The sequence below is a fragment of the Nycticebus coucang genome, chromosome 22 (assembly GCF_027406575.1).
Source record: "Nycticebus coucang isolate mNycCou1 chromosome 22, mNycCou1.pri, whole genome shotgun sequence".
Lineage (NCBI taxonomy): Eukaryota > Metazoa > Chordata > Mammalia > Primates > Lorisidae > Nycticebus > Nycticebus coucang.
Genome location: NC_069801.1, coordinates 34,412,792 through 34,434,069, shown reverse-complemented (window position 1 = coordinate 34,434,069; position 21,278 = coordinate 34,412,792). Strand labels below are relative to the sequence as shown.

The 21,278-nt window shown below is 40.1% G+C and overlaps 1 protein-coding gene across 5 annotated transcripts in view; it reads right to left on the bottom strand.

Annotated features, from left to right (window-relative positions):
- The window catches only part of NFYC (nuclear transcription factor Y subunit gamma), a 74,898-nt gene that overhangs the window by 15,807 nt on the left and 37,813 nt on the right, over positions 1-21,278 (bottom strand). For all 5 annotated transcript variants that reach the window (XM_053576251.1, XM_053576254.1, XM_053576253.1 and 2 more), the window contains 4 exons: positions 17,138-17,250; positions 8,176-8,247; positions 6,159-6,272; positions 2,055-2,150 (listed from right to left, as the gene is read on the bottom strand). In XM_053576251.1, the coding sequence (XP_053432226.1) occupies positions 2,055-2,150; positions 6,159-6,272; positions 8,176-8,247; positions 17,138-17,242 (387 nt within the window). In that variant the 5' untranslated portion in view covers positions 17,243-17,250. The remainder of the gene's footprint in view (positions 1-2,054; positions 2,151-6,158; positions 6,273-8,175; positions 8,248-17,137; positions 17,251-21,278) is intronic.

The window sequence follows — 21,278 nt, the reverse complement described above, 5'->3', positions numbered from 1 at the left end:
TTAGCAGTGGCTTCCCCAACCAGAGGGCTTTTTCTTAGAATCTTTTCAGAAGTTGAGACGGACAAATAGTGCCAGAGAATGAGCAGCATCACATCCTAGAGCCATCACTATAGTGCTGTGCAGCCAGCCCCAAGTAGAAAAAAGTACATTTGCTTCAGTATCAAGAGTGAACTGCTGCCTCCTTCAGAAAGTGTTGAGTTTTGGAGAGTAGGTGATTTTAAAGGACTTTAGGAGGTGCCAGCCAATTTGAAGCTTGGGAAAACTTCATGTCTACAGAGAATTAAAAATGGTATCTTAGAACTTCAGGCCAGCTTTCGGCAATCTCAACCTTTCAAAGGCCAAGCAGCAGCTGTCCCAAATAGGATGCCAATCAATGGCTTGAACACCTATCAGGAACTAAATCCAGGCAGCAAGAGCTGTTTCAGCTAGACACACTTTAAAGGAGATGGATCATAGCATTTCGAGTCCAACGAGGGTGGAACAAGGAGCTCTCTATCACCCTGAGAGAGCCTGAGGCAATAAGGAATTTGGAGGAAGTGATAGGATGTGACCCTTCTCTCCAGCCAGTCTATTCAGCCCACAAAGAGCAAGGAGGTCACACAGTGAGAGTGAGCAAAGCCTGACTTCATTACAAAACTCACCATCTTGTTTTTAAAGGGGACTTCTGAGAGACACAAGGAGAAAAAATTCCACCAATGAAAGCAAGTGTATGATACTGTTCTGAAGGAAGAGAATTGGTCTGAGTTCTTGTGGCTGTGATTTCTCAAAGAGTAGGGAAGCACTCCAAGAGGAGGAATGGAGCCTGCCGGCACAAACCTGCAAAGCTTCAAAGCCGATGCGCAGCTGGGGATGACCGTGGCAGCCTGCCGCTGTAAACATCCGACTGAAAGCTCCTCTGAACACCTTACAGCTTCCAGTCAAGGATGTTTACAGTAGCAAAGACTGCCCAGAAAGAACGGAGACGCAGTGAGGCACACCCTGCTCTAGTAAGGAGGTAACAAAGGGCTTGCTAATCCAAAGGCCTCTATGCAGGGTCAGAATTACAAATATCGATTAGAATGCCCACTTCTACACTTTGTCTGTCTTCTTATTAATATGGACCAGCATGGGGGAAAACACCTGTCACCGAATGATTCTGTTTCTAAGGATAATAATATACTATGAAATAACTCACTAAAAACACTTCAAAATGTATTAACAAAGTTAAAGCAAGCAGAACAAGGCACAGATTTGCTCCTTTGAGATTCTGTCACTATTTCCTAAGTGTCTCTATTATAGTCTAGTGAGTCATGCAATCTGCCTGCCTAAAACAACGAACTATTATACAAGATAGGGGGCTATTTACAATCACAGCCAGGAGCTACACACACTCAAGGTGCTGAAAAAAACAATTGGTTTGGAGGGGGCAGGAAGAAGAGAGAAGGTACACATTCATTCTTTCTTGTGATTGCTTAGAAAACAGTTCAAGTAGTGGGTCTCAAATCTGGTTGCACATTAAAAGCATCGGGGGAGTTTCTGAAAGTACTAATGCCTGGGCCCATCAACACAGATTCTGTTCAGCTAAAGTGGGTAGAGCCTGGGCACTGATATTTTTTAAAACTCACAGGTGATTTTAGTGTGCAGCCAGGGCAATATAGAGAGAACACAGAATAAGAGAAAATGAAGTCCATTCACTCCAAACACCCCTGTGCACACAGAGATCCTGTTTCTTAAAAATCTAAAATGTGTAACTTGCTACGATTATTCTCCCATCTCAGATGAAAGAATCTGATAGAATTCCTAAGATACCTTGAAATGCACTTCACTTTACCATTTGCAGCTAAGTTTTTAATTTTCATTTTGCATATTTTCACTGAAATACCACTTTGGAGGCACTGAGTTAAAAGTATCCATAAATGAGTAACAGAAGGAGATGTTAAGAATGAATCTGGTCTAGAAAAGAGGAGCAAAAAGAACAGCAAATGACTTGTGCTGAGAGAGGGGAAAGAGCGTATCCGATACCACGTGCAAAGCGCTCTTCAGTCAGCAGCCACAGTGGTGCCTTCCCAGCTCACCTGACGCTTTGGTGGTTTCAGTTCATCTCTTGGAACGATATCGATGAGAAAGTCAAACTGATCAAATTTTGTAATTGCCATGGCGATGTCATTCCTCTGTAACAAAGAAAAGCAGAGTGAAAAATTAGCCTGGGGAGAAACTAGTTCACCTGGCTTTACACCCTCCAAGTAAGATAAGATGACTACTTTTAAGCCAAATGAAATACTCATGGCCAAGTCTATAGCTGAAATAAGTAAGTATAGCCAAAATCTCATAAACTTTAAATGATCAGACTGAGTGGACAAACATCAACAAAGAAGAAAAAAATACAGTAATTCATGCTTTAAAACAGGATGTTGGAGCCTCTAACCACTATTATTCTTGCTTGATCCTGTCTCACCTAAGGCCTTACCCACAAATGTCAAATTATCAGCCATCAGCTAAATTAGTACAAATCTAGCAATCTCAACAGGCAGGTTTCTGGTCATTCTGGTATTATGTGCTTAACAAAGCAAGGCATCACTCAATGTTACAACTTTTAGGCCCTAAATAATATTTTGTCTTTAGTTCAAAATTTTGAATTTCTTAGGTGAAATCTTAATTCAGTAACTTTTTGCAACATTTTCTAGTTACTGGATCTATATGTTAGTTCTCATAAAGCTATGATTTTTATTGCAATTCAAAATTGCAACAATAAATCTATGGCCTAAATGTGGTTTCATGTGATATGAATATTAGAAGTCTGAAGTGACTGTAACAGAGGCAGGGGTGGACAGGGAACACAAGAGTCAGATGACTAATGATACCAAAACCAAGGCCTGCTCTAATAGTGTTTTCTATCCAAGTGTGCCACTCCTTTTTCCTGAGTGATAAAATTAAAAAATTTTAATGAAAACCAAAATATAAAGATTTGTGTACTTCACTGAAAATTTGAAAGCACAGAAAAACAGGAAAAAACACTGAATGGGGAAAGTAAACTCTGAAATGCATTTAAAAATAGATGACTTAGCTGGGTGTGGTAGCACTATTTGGGAGGCTGAGGTAGGGGGATCACTTGAGCTCAGGAGTTTGAGGCAGCAGTGAGCTATTATCACGCCACTGCATTCCAGCCTGGATGACAGAGAAAAAGACAGTGTTTCTTAAAAACATTTTTTTAAAGAGAGAAAAAAGAAAAAAATAGATAACTCTGAAGGATGGATAGAGGTATAGATAAATATGACAATAAAACAAGCATAGTAAAATGTTAGTGGTAGAATCTACATGGTAAGTATACAGGTATTCCCTTAAATTTTGCTTATGCTTGAAATTTTTCATAATAAAATGTTGCAGGGAAAGTCAACACACTAACAGAAACCCTTAGCAACTTGTATATACCACACCTTAAGAGAAGTTGATTCATCAAACAAAATAGGACGGGATGGAAATTTTCTGTTTTTCTTTCCCTTGTATCTGGGATGGCCCCAAGCCACTGAAATGCAAAACTCTAGTCCACCCTTCTTGCCAACCACCAGCCAGGTAATAAACCCTCCCAACTGAAGCAGAGCACGTCTTAAGACTGCCAGGACTCATTTAAGATGAGTATAACATAGTGTCACATTCTTGATGATGTCACCTGTACCAAATCTATCTAAACAATTTATCTACAGATAGAATGAAGGGAGAAAAAGGAAAAATTATAATAAACCTTAAAACAATAAAATGTTCTAGAGTATTTTGGAAACATAGATATACTTAATCTTTCAAAATTTTTTATTTTGCCTTTAATGCTAGTAATATTTTACTGAGTTATTATTCATCTACAGTCAAATACAGAAATCTTAAAACATGGTTTGATGGATTATACAAATACACTCAGGTAGACAACATCTAGATAAGAATACAGAAAGTTCCCTCTACCCCTTTCCAGTCAATATCCTCCTCTCCGCCCCTAAATTTGAGACAACCACAACTCTGATTTCTATCACTACAGGTGGTGATAGAGTATGGCATCGTACACATAATTTTTTTCTCTGGTTTCTTTTTTTAACGTAGTATCTTTGATATTCATCCACGTTGTATGAAGCAATAGTTTCTTTTTATTACTGAGTAGTAATAAACATTTTATGAATATATCAGAATTTGTTTACATATTCCTGTATTGATGGAAATTTGTTTCCAGTTCCTGGCTAGTATAAATAAGGTTGTTATAAACATTTTTTTTTTTTTTTTGAGACAGAGTCTCCCTATGTTACCCTTAGTAGAGTGCTATGGTGTCACAGCTCACAGCAATCTCAAACTCTTGGGCTTAAGTGATTCTCTTGATTCAGCCTCCCAAGTAGCTGGAACTACAGGTGTCCGCCACAACACCTGGCTATTTTTTTGTTGCAGCTGTCATTGTTGTTTAGCTGGCCCAAGCCGGGTTCAAACCCACCAGCCTGGGTGTATGTGGCCGGTACCCTACCCACTGAGCTATGGGCACTGCCTGTCATGAACATTTTTTATATAAGAATGTCTACTTTTCTTTTTTTTTTTTTGTAGAGACAGAGTCTCACTTTATGGTCCTCGGTAGAGTGCCGTGGCCTCACACAGCTCACAGCAACCTCCAACTCCTGGGCTTAAGCGATTCTCTTGCCTCAGCCTCCCGAGTAGCTGGGACTACAGGCGCCTGCCACAATGCCCGGCTATTTTTTGGTTGCAGTTTGGCCGGGGCCGGGTTTGAACCCGCCACCCTCAGTATATGGGGCCAGCGCCTTACCGACTGAGCCACAGGCGCTGCCCAGAATGTCTACTTTTCTTTTAGGTACATAGCTAGGAGTGGAATGAGTAGGACATAGAGATATGGCCAACTTTATTAGAAAGTCCCAAATAATTTTTCAAAGTGACTGTACCACTTTACATCCTAACTAGTAATACATGAGTTTCAGACACTCCACGTCCTCACCAACACTTGGTATTGTCAGTCTTTTTTATTTAAGCCATTTCAGTAGGTATAACCCAGTATACTGGGGTTTTAATTTGTATTTCCCAGATGACTGATGATGCCACTTATCTTTTCACACACTTATTGGTCTTTTGTGTACTTTTTTTCTTCAAGGGCTACTCAAGTGTTTTGTCTGTTTTATTTTTTAATCTGAATTGATCCTCAAGGTAGCTTTAATTAGATCTCTTTAGGTCTAGAGACTTACTTCAAGGCAGCATACATTAAGTTTGTGACTTCATTATCATTCAATAGAGTTCAGTATTTTTCCTCTTTTTTTCCTTGCTTTAAAATTTTCACTTAGTAAAGTACATAAATCTTTATGCTGTAATAGCTAGCTATACTAAAATGCAAGCTCCCCAAGGATAGAGAATTTTATCTGTTTAATCCAGACCTCAGAACAGTGCCTGGTACACTGTGAGTGTTCAATAAATATCTGTAGATTAAATAAACACATTCATTTTTCAATTCTTTAGGTAAAGGGAAACAAGAGGAGAAAACATAATTATTTTCTTGGCTTTGTTGTTAAAATACTATCACTGTTCTGTATCTGTCATATCCTTCCTCCACTACCTGGGAGACCTTTCTTCCAAGAGTTAGGACCTGGCTAGTTGGGTCAGAGTTTCTAGAGCCAATGACCCAGGGTTCTACATAGAATATGAATGTTGATTTGCTGAATTAAAATAAAAAAATAAAATGAAAAGGATTCCCAGGAAAGCAAACAAGGAACAAAGGCTATAGAAGTTAGTGAGATTGCCCTTTCCTGGAATCTCTCAAAGCTCCAACCAGAAATTGTTAACACCTGGAAACAGGTAACATACTCTATTACTTGAGCCTCACTGAGCTGCGAAAACCATGGGAGATTTGGAAATTAAGATTTTGATGGGGGCGGCGCCTGTGGCTCAAAGGAGTAAGGTGCCGGCCCCATATACCAGAGGTGGTGAGTTCAAACCCGGCTCCAGCCAAAAAAAAAAAAAAAAGATTCTTGATGAAGAAATACTACCTCCATGATTATAAGGTATGTCTGCCTCCCAACAGTGGAAAAGCCAATTACACATCACCTTGACAGAGGCCTAAGGAAGATCGTTTGTTGGTCCAAAGCCACGGAAGAGAAGCAGGTAAAGGCAGCTGCTTGCCCCACTATCCCAATGTAAGTCTGCAATATTACCTGTAAAGTCCGGCGCTTGTTATCCTCTGTATGAATCCAGGCTCGAAGAGTCAACTCAGTGATAAAAATCTGGGCTGCCTTGGCAAACAGCACAGGGGCTTCTGCACTGATCATCTGCAACAGACATAGGCCATCACTGTCAATCACCAGCAAGTCATTCAAACCAATTTCTTTCTTGCCTCACAGCCTGCCATGGGACTATGGGGCAAGGGTCTAAAAATGAGAAGGTGGTAGTCTCAAGAGATGCTAAGGCAAAAGAAATCCATAATTAGGAACAAAGCACATAACAGGGAGAAAGAGTATTTGCTTATCTAGCACCTACCATGTGGCAGATCCTGTGCAAGGCACTTTCTTACACTCATAATATATGTCCTTCAAAGAAACCAGGGTTTAGGAGAGGTGAAGCAACTTGTCCATGGCGCCAGTAAGTGGCAGGGTTTAAGTTCTAATCCAATATGGGGAAAGACAATAGGGAAAAGATAATGGGGTTGAGAGCCAATGGATTTAGGTAAAATCCCAAGTTCCTATCCTTTTGGGATTTGTTTTTTCACATACTGAAAAAAAGAATAACCTTCCAGTTTTATGGTGGGAATCAAATGAGATAATTTATGTAACCAATATAGGGCCTGGTACATAGCACGTTCTCAAGCAATGTAGGCTGCCTCAATGTGTCTGACTTCAAAGTTCAAGCTCTTAGTCAAACAAGACCAAACTTTTGGTAAGGTGGTCTGTGCAGGCTAGAGCCACAGGAAGAGCTCTGGAATTAAAGAAACAGTAGATTGGGGTGGCACCTGTGGCTCAAAGGGGTAGGGCGCTAGCCCCATATGCCAGAGGTGGTGGGTTCAAACCCAGCCCCGGCCAAAAACTGCCAAAAAAAGAAAAAAAAAAAAGAAACAGTAGATTATAACTGTGATATTGTTTCTATCACTCTGCATGAGTTGCTTAACCTCCTTGTGTTCATTTCCATATATATAAATGGACCTAATAATTCTTATCCTATCAAGTCTCACTGTGAGGAGGAAAGGAGTTAAAAGAAGAGAAAACTGCTATCAACTATTAACTTTCTGTGCAAATACAAGAAACTATTAATTTTAAGTGATGAAGAGATAGAGTTATTCTTTCCTTAAGATTTATAAAGAGAGGTGGATTCCCAGGAATACAGAAATGGCCAACCCCAAGTAAACCTTCTTAAAAAGTATAGTTCATATAGGGTAGCGCCTGTGGCTCAAGGAGTAAGGCGCCGACCCCATATACCAGGGGTAAGGGGTTCAAGCCCGGCCCCAGCCAAAACTGCAAAAAAAAAAAAAAAGTATAATTCATGTAAAAGTCACAGATTGGGTGGCGCCTGTGGCTCAGTTGGGTAGGGCACCGGCCCCATATACCAAGGATGGCAGGTCTGAATCTGATTCCCGCCAGCTAAAACAGCAATGACAACTGGAAAAAAAAAAAAAGCTGGGCGCTGTGGTGGGCACCTATAGTCCCAGCTACTCAGGAGGCTGCTGAGGCAAGAGAATCACTTATGCCCAAGAGTTGGAGGTTGCTGTGATGCCATGGCACTCTACCAAAGGTGACAAAGTGAGACTATGTCTCAAAAAAAAAGAAGAAAGTCACAGATCAAAAGGTGAGAAAAGGTACAATATCACCAAAAATTTCTTAGAGCACAGACCAAGAAACTATACATTGTAATAAGATGCTAAGATGATGGCATTGTCCTATTGATTTGATGACACATAATCATATTGCACTATGAAAAGAATTGGGTGATATCACCTGATTTCAAATAATGAAACACAGCACCTTTTTAACATCTGGAAAAAACCCAGGATATCCTCAATTTTCAGAGCTAAAAAATGAAAACAACTGTTCAATTTTAGCTCATCTACCAAGTGTAGGCAGGAAATAAAAACAGATAGTAACAATATTTTTGTTTAATTAAACTGTGAGCCCTAGAGAATGAGCAATAATCTACCCATGATTTTAGCTTCAATCTGAATAAGAAACAGGAATGTGAACTCACTTTCACATCTTCATCCAGTTTCATAATCTTCTTAATACGAGCCAGTGGGAGTTCTTGTACTCGGAAATCTTTCTGAAATAAGCAAAAGGGGTGTGTAAATGGTGGAGACAATCAACAGAGTGGCAGAGCAGAACAGGCAACAAGAAAAACACTCCCTTCAGGAAATATGGCAGGAGAGGCATATGAAATGAAGAAAATACAAACTCCAGAGCAAAAATTTTCTTTACATAACCCAGGCAGAACTTCAAGCAATTAAAAGGTTTTAGAAAAAACTTATGATAGCTTCTAAAAGTGCCTTCATAAAAGGCAGCCTCTAACAATATCAGGTTCTTTGCTTCAGCACAATATAGAGGTTTGTTACTAGTATCTTCTTTTTCTTCCAAGAAAGTTTACCGATCTGCAACATACAGATTAAAATGAGATTTCTGCCACAGGGGCAGTCCCTAAACTGTGCTGAAGGGTCCATTCAGCAACTATAAGGGCAAGTGCCAGCAGCACCTGACCACAGTGACCCATAGTTCTCTACAGCTGAAACTGACCATTTATGACCTTTGCACTAACCTGACAACAGAAATGGGGGAGGGACTCCTTTCTCATCACAGCATCAACAGCTCTGTCTTCAAAATTTGCTTCAGGGTAGAGGAAGAGGGGTACGGAAAAAGGGTTACGTAAGGGTGAATGTGTTAAACTGCCTCTTAGAAGCTATCTGCTACTTCTTTTTCTTTCTTTTTTTTGAGACCGAATCTCAAGCTGTCGCCCTGGGTAGAGTGCCATGGTGTCACAGCTCACAGCAACCTCTGACTCTGGCTCAAGTGATCCTCTTGCCTCAGTTTTTCCATCTTTAGTAGAGACAGGGTCTCGCTTTTGCTCAGGCTGGTCTCTAACTTGTGAGCTCAAGTTATGCACTCGCTTCGGCTTCCCAAAGGGCTAGGATTACAGGAGGTAAGCCACCACACCCAGCCTTGCTACTTATTCTTAACAAACGGAACTGGTTGGGTGGCGCCTGTGGCTCAATGGGTAAGGCGCAGGCCCCATATACCGAGGGTGACGGGTTCAAACCCGGCCCCAGCCAAACTGCAACCAAAAAATGGCCGGGCGTTGTGGCAGGCGCCTGTAGTCCCAGCTACTCGGGAGGCTGAGGCAAGAGAATCGCGTAAGCCCAGGAGTTGGAGGTTGCTGTGAGCTGTGTGAGGCCACAGCACTCTACCGAGGGCCATAAAGTGAGACTCTGTCTCTACAAAAAAAAAAAAAAAACGGAACCGGTGTGAGGAGAACCACAAAACTTCATCATAGATGGGATTCAGCAAAGAGCTTTTTGGCCGACACTGCTCAATTATTTGCCATTCAAGACCTTTTTCTGTTTTATTTTGAAACTACTGATTTTTAAACACATGCCCAATGATGGATGCAATTCTAGAAATAAAAATCAATTTTGAGTTTCAGACCTGCAATGAAGAGAAAGGTGCAAACGCAGAGATGAGCTAAAATCAGCAAAATCTCTACTGGTACTAGGTGTCAAATGATTGAGTTTGCAAGTGGTCTGAAATGTGACTCACCAAACCCAATATGCTCTAGGAATCTGCATCATCACATTATGGAAGGAGAAGTTAATATTTGAGATTTGATATAATTAACAAGCATAAGTGAACTTTTCCCCCCAGACTAACAGAAAACTGCAAATATATGCATTTTGGTAAAATATTACTAGGCTCCCCAGACTCCATTTTATGATTTTAGAAAAAAGGCAACTGAGCAACTATTAGTACAAGACATCTAATGTCTCCACACAAAACCAACAAGCTGCTTGCTACTCAGCTCTACAGACTGCAAATACCAATTTTTCATCTTTTCTTTTTCCAAATTAGGTATCAATATTTTCCAAGAAGCTTTACTGAACTAACTCTGAGGTGACAGACTTAGAAGTCCAACTTATTAAAATTTCACCAAAGGAGACAGCAGGGTATATTGATTCTATTCTTATTTTTTCCTCCTCCTCTTTCATTTTCTCCTTTAAACAACTCAACTAATCATGAATGTGTGCTACTTACTACTATGCAAAAGAGACAAATCTATTCCTAACTTTGAAGAGCTCTGTCTGTCTTAGTTTGTCTGAGACAATCACATAAAAATGATATGATCCCTCATCCTACACCAGAGGAACTGAGCAGGAGAGAGAGAAACACAAAGAAGGGCAAACCAGCTACCAAAGTGGGGCTGCAGGGAGAGAAAAGCTGGGAAATGTTTCAAAGCGGGTGATACCTGAATTGTGCCTAACAGATAATGAGAATTTGCCTGTTAAAAAAGTAGGAGAATGTTATTCTGACAGTGAGAACAGGAAGCATAGAAGCACAAAGAAAGAAAAAACAAAGCCTATTTAAGTTTTAGACCTGAGTGCAAAGGGGGAAAGCAGGAAAGAGGATGTTGGATTGGGGCCAGTTCCTGAAGAAATTTCTTAAAACATTTAATCACAGAAATCAACCATTGTTCTTCCTTCTTGTGTGGCATATCACAGTAGATTATGATGCTACACAGAAATGCCAAAGAGCAGATCCGGTATGGTGATTATTTGAGAAGGCTCTCATGGTGTTACATACAGTACCCAATTGTGACCACTCTCTTGCGAGTGTGCTCTCATTTGCTATGGTTGTTTAATATTACAATTTCCACAAGACTGTTCAATCAGTACTTAACCAAAGCCTAAAGCTGATTAAAAAGGCCTCCTTCTCCAATTTGAACAAGGAAATATTACTTAACAAGTTCTGAGACTTTTTTTTTTTTAAGAGATAGGGTCTCTCTGTTGCCCAGACTAGAGAGCAGTGGTGCATGCATAGCTCACTGCAGCCTAGAATTCTTTGTTTCAAGCAATCCTCCTACCTCAGCCTCCTGAGTAGGGAGAACTATAAATATACACTATCATAGTAGCTAATTTTCTGTGGAGATCGGGTCTTGCTATGTTGCCCAGGCTGGTCTCAAACTCCTGGCATCAAGTAATCCTCCTATCTTGGCCTCCCAAATTATTGGGATTACAAGTGTGAAACACCATGTCATTGACCAGTATGACACTGTTCTTTAATCAAAAGCAACAAGTAAAGTAAAATAAGACAGAAATTTACAAAAAAGCTCTGCTTTAAGCCCCCTCCCCAAATCTTTTCTTTTGTGAGAAATTAACTTTCCATGCTCCCCAAACCTTGAGATCTCAAGGGGTAGAGTATGAAAAGTGGATCTTGAAATGCATGTGGTTCATCACTGCTGATAATCCCCAGTTTTCTATAATCCTACCTTAATTTTCCAGTCACAAGAGTTTAGAGTAAGCTTGGAAAGGAGAGTCCTTCCACTATCAGTAGACTGAAGCCTACTAAATGGGCTCTGAATTCATGTTTCCCATGTTACCGTCAACCATGCAACTGATGTGAGTAATATTTAACTCCTCCAGATGCTGATCCAAGTGGAAGAACAATTGACACATACAGCTTTTTCTACTTTGGGGAGTAATGTCAATAAGGCAGAAGAGCAGATTCTCTCTGAGTGTTTTCATGCTCCTGATTACAACCAAAGAACTACATTAAAAATTATACCATCTAAAACGGCTGAGTTCAAGTCTGAATTCATTCAATGACAGTTTGGAGCCAGAGAAAACTCAGTGGGGGCTCCGCACCTGTAGTTCAGTGGATTGGGCACTAGCCACATACACCAAGGCAGGTGGGATCGAACCCGGCCCAGGCCTGCTAAACGACAATGACAGCTACAACAAAAAAATAGCTGGGCGTTGTGGTGGGTGCCTGTGGTCCCAGCTACTTGGGAGGCTGAGGCAGGAGAATCACTTAAGCCCAAGAGTTGGACGTTGTTGTGAGCTGTGATGCCATGGACTCTACCAAGGGTGACATAGTAAGACTCTGTCTCTGGGCTCAGTGCCTGTAGCACAGTGGTTACAGCGCCAGCCACATACACCAAAGTTGGTGGGTTCAAACCCAGCCCTGGCCAGCTAAAGAGCAATGACAACTATAACAAAAAATAGCCAGGCGTTGTGGTAGGCGCCGGTAGTCCCAGCTACTTGGGAGGCTGAGGCAAGAGAATCTCTTCAGCCTAAGAGTTGGAGGTTGCGGTGAGCTGCAACACCACAGCACTCTATGGAGGATGACATAGTGAGACTCTGTCTCCAAAAAAAAAAAAAAAAGAAAAAGAAAAGTCAGTGGGTCTCAAACTGCAGTAAGGAACATTCAGAGTTTCAAATTATGATGAGAAATCTTTTCCAGGCCTACCCAGTCACGCAATACAGAAAAGTCAAGATTCTAAATCTCTTAAAGGCAGTGATTCTTAACCTTGGCTACATGTCAGAATCATCTGGAAAGCTTCTGAAAAACAAGATGCCTGACAACGAGACCAAGTGAATCAGGAACTCTTAAGGGGTAGAGTCCTGGCATCATGTTTTTATAAAACTCCCCTGGCAACTATGATCCAAGTGAGGGTTAAGGACAATTGCTTTAAAGACTTGCTACTCAAAGTGAGGTCCTGTGACCAGCAATGACATCATCTGGGAACTCAAAAGAAATGCAGAATCTCAAGCACCTACTAAATCAGAATCAATATCTTGATCAGAATCAAACAAGATATTCCTCCTGTGGCTCACACAAAGTTGGACAAAGACTGCTCATACAGCATAGGAACTACTACATATTTTGTAATAGTCCACCAACTTTCACCACCAACTAACTTCTTGTTTAAGTGGTTATCTGATTTGATTGCACTGTTAGAAATGTTATCACCCAATCTGAAGGCACTGAGGAATGAAAAAATGAAACTGTCAATTAAAAGAAAGTGACCTAGGCATTACATTGCAGCTAATGGAAGACTGAAGAGGATGCAGGGAATAAGTTAGTGGAGGATCAGATTTTTCTTTTCAAGATTCAGCATTGTCATCCCTCTCACCATTTCCCAAGAAGACAAAGTTAGCTTTCTTTTCCCCACTTTTTTAAAAAGAGGCCTAGTGGAGTAAAATTGAATGCCAAGAAGTCTGTTACTTATTGTTCCCAGAGCTCTGCTGAGCAGGAATATAGTATTTTACATAATCACTCTGATACACAGTCATGTTGGTATGGTTTTTAACCAACTTCAATCCCAGCTGAATACCACCTAGATTTATGGACAATTACAGAAATTTTAAGAGTTATGAGGGCAAGCCAAGATGAAAGATAAATTGTTTTTGCAGGACTCAGACCAAAATGACTGAGGCCAATTATTTCCAATACATCATAAAATATCGTCTAGGCAAACTTCAATTAGTTGTTTTTGGAACAATCTATGTTCCAGTCTTAGACCTCAACACCTTATGAATATTCTCATAAGTTTTATTTATGTTTAGATAGTTTAAACATAATGGATTTTTAAAAATCTATTTTGACATTTTGAGGTGTCAACTAAGAGGCTCTGACATATCTCAGGGAGTCTGGTTTTAAGTAACATTGAGCTCTGGAAAGGCACAGACTAAATACTAAAACATTTGGCCATGTTACACAGGCAGAGGTGCAGTGAAAAAAGCAGACACCATCATGTGTTATGGTCCTGAGCAGAAGAGAAAGTGAGCATTCTACAAAAAGAATAATTACCCTGACTTAAGTGGACTGCATTCTCAAACTTAGAACTGATGTTGTTTTCCACTAAATATGAAGCAAAAGAATCTGATTCGTTCATATTTATTGTACATCTGCTACATGCCAGAGTTTGTTCTAAGCATCTGATGTAAAAGACAGCACAGCAGAAGTCTAGGGGTCTTTTTTGAGGGTCAAGAGAAAAAGTTGAATTAGTCATCAATAGAAGAAAGAGTAAAGACAACTTCCTCTTTACTCATCTTTCTCTTCACTCACAAGACCTGAAGTAAAACTGAACCCCTCAAAGTAATCTCCTTTTAACTTCTGATAGACCTTATGTCCAGATACTAAAATTTGGTCAACACTACAATTTGCTCTATTGGTGATCTAACTTGAAAATAAATCAAGTAGTTACAAATCAAAGCCCAGGGTCTCAAAGAGATATTTACATACTATGTACACAGCAGCACTATCCCAATAGCCAAGAAATAAAAGCAACCCAAATGCCCATTAATGGATAAACAGACAAAATGTGGTAGGAAAGACGAACCTTGAAAACATCATACTAACTGAAACAAACCAGTCACAAAAACACCAGTACAGATCTTCCTCTACTTAGGATGGGGTTCTGTTCTGATAAATCCACTATAAATTGAAAATATTCTAAGTTGAAAATGCATTTAATACATCCAACCTACCAAACATCACAGCTTAGCCTACTTTAAAACGTGCTCAAAACACTTACATCAGCTTAAAGTTGGACAAAAATCATCTAACACAAAAGCTAATAAGTACTGACTATTTTATATGATGATTCTTTCTGTCTGAAAGTGAAAAAAAAGCAAAATGGCTATCTGAAACTTAAAAGTACAGTTTTTCCTGAAAGTGTGTCATTTTTGGACCACTATAAAGTAGGAAAATTGTTATGTCAAACCACATAAGCAGAGGACCGTTTGGGCTGTATGATTCCACTTATGTGAGGTATCTAAAGTAGTCAAATCCCCAGAAATAGAAAGCAGGATGTTGATCACCAGGGGCTGGAGTTGTTCAACAAGTATAGTGTTTCAGCTTTGCAAGATGAAAAAATTCTAGAAATTATTTCTACATTATACTCAACACTACTGAAATACACATTTAAAAATGGTTAAAGTGGTAAATGTTATGTGTTTTTTACTAACCACAACTAAAAACAGAAAAAAAAATCAAAGCCCAACAAAATACAGAAAAGTTAAGTGCTGAGCTTTAACTTCCTGAGTTTATCTGGCCACTGGCTTGATCTCTGATTTATGTCTCTGGGCTTAAGTTGGTGTGCAGACTTGCTGCCTTGGCCTAGCCCCACCGTACCCCAGGACGGCATTACTTTTACACCAGGCTGACCCCAGCACCAAAACCAATTAAGCTTAAACATGAAATTACCTAAAATATGAACAAAACATTTCATTTTTTTCTTTTCTTTTATACCCGAGGCCCATATAAATAACTACCACCTTTAGACTGCAGAAAAAGTAACTTTTCAGTGGAAATCTACTCTGAACACTCTAAGAAAAGCCAAGCCAAGTTCAACTGCTGAACGCCCTCCCCACTCCCAAACACAACCCACAGTTACATATCTAAAATATCAATTCCCTGAAGTCAGTGGATATTTATTACAATAAGTTATTTTATTTCATTAATTACTTGTTTAAAGCCTGTCTCATCAGAATGTACGTTCCTTGAATACAATGATCTTGTCTGGTTCACTACAGATACTGGATCCACAGTATCTGACATAGCCACAGTAGGTACATAATAAGTATTTGTTGAATCAATAAACTGACCTTGTATGTCAGAAGTTAAAGGCCACTAACCCTAAGGAACTGCAACTTTAGCTATGCATCAGGAAGGAATCCAGTGTCTGCTCTACCGGGATACTAACACCTCTAGGGCAGGAGTGACACCGCCAACACAGGGAGCTCTTCCAATACTTGCTAAAATGACACCAAATGGAACATTCATCGTTTAGGGTATAACACTGTATTCTGAAAATATTCCAATTCAAACCTGTTTCACCTTTTTTTTGAGACAGAGCCTCAAGCTGTCAGCCTGGGTAGAGTGCCATGGCGTCACAGCTCACAGCAACCTCCAACTCTTGGGCTTAAGGGATTCTCTTGCTTCAGCCTCCCAAGTAGCTGGGACTATAGGCGCCCGCCACAATGCCTGGCTATATTTTGGTTGTAGCTGTTGTTGTTTGGCAGCCCAGGCTAGATTCGAACCCGCCAGCTCTAGTGTATGTGGCTGGCACCCTAGCCGCAGAGCTATAGGCACCAATCCCTCTTTCACCTTTTGCTACCATTCCCACAGAACATACTTCATTCCTACCCTTGATCTCCACTAACAACATAATAACCTCTAACTACTCTAAATTTCTTGATATTCCTCTAAATATAAGGGCCTCCATGGCTTTATGCATGCCCTATTCTCTGCCGAAGACATACTCTTCCATCCTTTCCATCTGGTGAAAACTTACTCATACTTCAAGACCCAACAAAAATGGTCCCTTTCCTTAAAGCCTTCCCTAACTCAAAAGAGAGAAACAAGCACTATGATTTTTATTGCCTCAAGATGTGTCACTGTGCCTGACACAGCAAGTATTTAATAAATACCTGCTGGTTGTAATTATCAGAATGTAAGCTCCTTAAGGGCCACAGTTCTACTGGATTCTTCTAAGTCAGTGTTTCTCAACAGGGGATGATTTCAGCCCAAGGAAAACATTTGCCAACGTTTGGTGGTGTTTTTGGTTGGAGGAGGTGGGTGCATCTAACGAGTAGAGGCCAGGAATGCTGCTAAATGTCCTATAATCCTCAAAACCCCCTTACAAGAAAGAATTATTTGGCCCAAAATGGCAACAATGCTGCTTTTGAGAAACCCTCATCTAAATGTATCTTTTACACCCAGAAAGAACACCTGGCTCACAACAGATCTGTCGTGTTGTTGTTGTTTTTGTAAATAAATTGCCCAGTGGTTTTCACCAAGTTCTAGAAATTAAGAAGGGCCACTAATAAAGCCTAAGAAGGAATAAAGCCTAAATAAAGCTACTGAAGAAAGATGAGATCTCTGCTTTTCTATATTTCCTAAAAGATATGCCTCAAATTAAACTACCTCTAAGTCAAAGCATCCACTATATACTCGTATGTCTAAGGAAAGCCACTAAAACATAAAAGACACCCTTTGTGGTTATTTCACCTAAGGTAAATTATATTTGCATCTTTCTACCCATAGGGTAGAACAACCTATGCCTGTATAAATGTGCTTGAAATTAAACATGCTTTTAGTCTTAGTCTTGGTTTATCATCTCATAGCTCTTTACACTCTTAAAAAAGTTTCTCAATCTTCCTCACCACTGTTAAATTCCGGATTTCTTCCATGACACGAGGCCAGAAGGACTGCAGGCTCTGCTGGGCATCACTGCTGCTAGTACCACCAAATCCTCCTTCTGTGGACATTTCGATAACTGAAAATAAACATATATACACAACACTTTAGAAATAATGTCAGCATTTCTGTCGAAGTAAGTCACATGTATCTTTCTTAACATATATTTTCATTAACTCATTCCTCACTCTGACAAGATACATAATTGTGCTGAAGAGATTTTTAGCACAGACTTAAATCTTAACACAAACATTTGGAGCAAAGCTTTCCTTCTACTAGCTTATTCCATAGAGACTACCAAAGTGCTCCAACTAGAAAATCCAAAGTTGTTAGAAATCCAAATTCCTAATGTGAATCAAGGGCTTTTAATTTCTTAAGGGGGGTAGACATGGGGTGAGGAAAGTATTTTGCTACCCTAGTTCAGTCCATAATTTTCACTGACATTCCTGGCAAACCTTTTTCAAATTCTCTATGGTTTCTCATATTCCATGATACAGGCTACAGAAAACATTTTAAGGGTTCCCAGTGATTAATACCATATAGAAATGTAAACCTGAAGTCTTAAAAAAAAAAAAAAAAAAGAGGGCGGCGCCTGTGGCTCAAAGTGGTAGGGCGCCGGTCCCATATGCGGAAGGTGGCAGGTTCATACCCAGCCCCGGCCAAAACCCACAAAAAAAAAAAAAAAAAAAAAAAGAGCCACTCCGAGCCTGGTGCATATACCTGTAGTCCCAACTACTCTGAAGACTGAAGGACGACTACGGGAACCTGGGAGTCTGAAGCTAGCCTGGGGGGAACACAACAAGACCTACCTCTCTCTCTTTTTTTTTTTTTTGTATAGACAGAGTCTCACTTTGTCACCCTTGGTAGAGTGCCATGACATCACACTGCTCACAGCAACCTCCAACTCCTGGGCTTAGGTGATTCTCTTGCCTCAGCCTCCCGAGTAGCTGGGACTACAGGTGACCGTCACAACGCCCGGCTATTTTTTTGTTGCAGTTCAGCTGGGGCCAGGTTTGAACCTGCCACCCTCAGTATATGTGGCCGGTGCCCTGCCCACTGAAGCACAGGAGCCACTGTGACCTATCTCTTTAAAAAAGATAAAAATGTTTTAGACACTGAGGTCCTATTTCTCTGGAGCTACTGATGATGATTACTCCTTCTAATCTCAAGCAAATCTGCCTCAAAGGACATAAAAGTACTAAAGACTAGGCCAATAATTGAGCAGGTAACATGACATCTCCAAACTAAAATTTACCAGTTCTTTCCTAACCAGAACCTTCCTATTAAGCATAAAGCCAAACACAGCATACAATCAATTGGAAGCTTTAACAATAGTTGAAAAACAATAGGGAATTAAAACTGAGATAGAGAAGAGGGTCAGAACTTGCATGCAGTCAACTGCTTTGTGATGGAGGAAGGAAGATGAGTAAAGATCCTCGCATTGACTGTAACTGTAAATAATATAAGTTGAAAATTCCTTACCGGAAATGCTTGCCACCAAAGTGTTTTAGATTTCAGATTTTTTTCAGATTTTGGGGTAAGTTTGTGTTATATTTACCAGTTGAGCAACCTAAATCTGAAAATCCGAAATCTGAAATTCTCCAATAAACACTTTCTTTAAACATCATGTTGTGCTGAAAAAGTTTCAGATGTCAAAGCATTTTAAATTTTGGATTTTCAGATTAGGAGTATTCAACTGTATTATAATGTCAAAGATTTGTGTGGGGCGGTGCCAGGGGCTCAAAGGAGTGGGGTGCAGAAGGTGGTGGGTTCAAACCCGGCCCTGGCCAAAAACTGCAAAAAAAAAAGATTTGTGTGGGGGTGGGGAGTAAAAAATAACTCCAGATGGCTTAAATGCTTATCTGGCAAATACTTACATGCAAGAAAACAGTTCAATTAAACACAAAGAATGAGACACCTAGTGATCTCCTAAGAATTTCTATTCTGGGGAATTGTTTGAAAAGATCTAACATGCCAGTGTTAGATATTGGCCGAAGAGCTATGTGAGTCATTAAGAACTAATTCTAAGGGGAGAAAAGCACCAAAGCCAAGAATCACACAACCAAGTGTGTTACTCTGTGGCTGCAATGTGGCTGCATGCTGGGCCGATCACTCTCCATCAAAAGAGTGGAATAAAGGCTGGTAACTTTAGGGTAGTCTGTTCAATTCACTCTTAAATGTTTACCTGGGATTGTCCCATGTCTCTGATAATTTTTTTCCCTTCGAGAGGAAAGATATGGAAGGAAAACAAGAGTTCTATCTTCAAAGCAGATTTCACTCTGGTGCAATGACATCAGAAGGTGATGATATAATGGGAAAAGGTTTGGAGCCAATTTCTGGTGCTGGCAGCCTATAAACAATAGTTCACTATACATCAAGAGAAATTCTTAAGTACTTGAGATGCAATATAATCTTGGAGTTTCTGACGGTAGTTAAAGGAAGTGTTGAATCATAATTGGAAATTACTAGATAAAAGCTTGAGTCCTAAACAACCAAATAACTCCCTCAACTCACCCCCTATGACATTTTCACTTAATTACCACATGCACACAAGCTATGTACTACTCTCTTAGATATACTGAGAACAAGGAAATTGAGATAATCTAGACATGTTTTATTTAACTTTATTAATAGTTTCCCAAGAGGTACTCATTGACAATACAGACTCAATTGGGTGGCACTGTGGCTCAGTGTGGCTCAGTCCCATATACCGAGGGTGGCGGGTTCAAACCTGGCCCCAGACAAACTGCAACAACAAATAGCCAGGCATTGTGGCGGGCACCTGTAGTCCCAGCTACTCAGGAGGCTGAGGCAAGAGAATCGCCTAAGCCCAGGAGTTGGCAGCTGCTGTGAGCTGTGATGCCACAGCGCTCTCAGGAGGGTGATAAAGTGAGACTCTATCTCAAAAAAATAAATAAATAAAAATGACAGACTCAATTTAACTTTTTAAAAATGGGGCTAATAAAAAAAATCTTTCCGGAAATAAAAATAATTATCAAAAAATTTTGATGAATCTTTTTTTTTTTGTAGAGACAGAGTCTCACTTTATCGCCCTCGGTAGAGTGCCATGGCATCACACAGCTCACAGCAACCTCCAACTCCTGGGCTTAAGCGATTCTCTTGCCTCAACCTCCAGAGTAGCTGGGACTACAGGCGCCCGCCACAACACCCAGCTATTTTTTGGTTTGCAGTTCAGCCGGGGCAGGATTTGAACCCGCCACCCTCGGTATATGGGGCTGGCGCCTTACTGACTGAGCCACAGGCGCCGCCCTATCAAAAAATTTTGATCAGTCCCCAAACATCTGTGTAGTCAATAGATCATGAATGAATATTTGGCTGGCTCAGAGCCACACGCTGCTGTAAGTGGAAGGTCGGTACAAAACAGAAGGTATCAAATCTTTCTCTCTTTAATGTATTAAAGAGTAAGTTTTAAAACTGAGAAGCTCATCTCCATTAGAAAATTCCAAATGGGGGTGGGAAGAGGATTGGTGGAGGGAGGGTACCTGGTCGGACCACACCTATGGTGCATTTTACAAGGCTACATGTCAAATCTACTAAATGTAGAGTATAAACGTCTTAACACAATAATTAAGAAAGTGCAGTGAAGGCTATGTTAACCAGTTTGTTGTAAGTATTTCAAATTGTATATAAAACCAGTACATTGTACCCCATAAATGCATTATTGTACACAGCTATGATTTAATAAAAGAAAAAAAGAAAATTCCAAATGAATAATGGCAAAAAACACACTAATAATATCCTTTATATTTACTGCATCATAGAAGTTTAAGACCGAAAAAAAGACAACAGGAGACACTCAAGCCCATCTCTGATGCACACAGCTCCTTTAACACCCTCTGCCCTACTCCTGATATTCTACCTTAAGTGGTCATTTAGCTTAAATTTGAGCACCTCCCTCGCCAGTTCTAGGAAAGTGGCTTACTGGTAACATATTCTTTTCCATCTTTGGATAGATCTGTTCTTTACATTAAGTTTAATTTACAAGTGAAATTCCATTTCAGCTTTGAATTTAGAGTTACAGCCTATATGATGTTTCTATCCAGTAAACTCTTTTTATAAATTCTTGACTTCGAAAGAACATAAGAT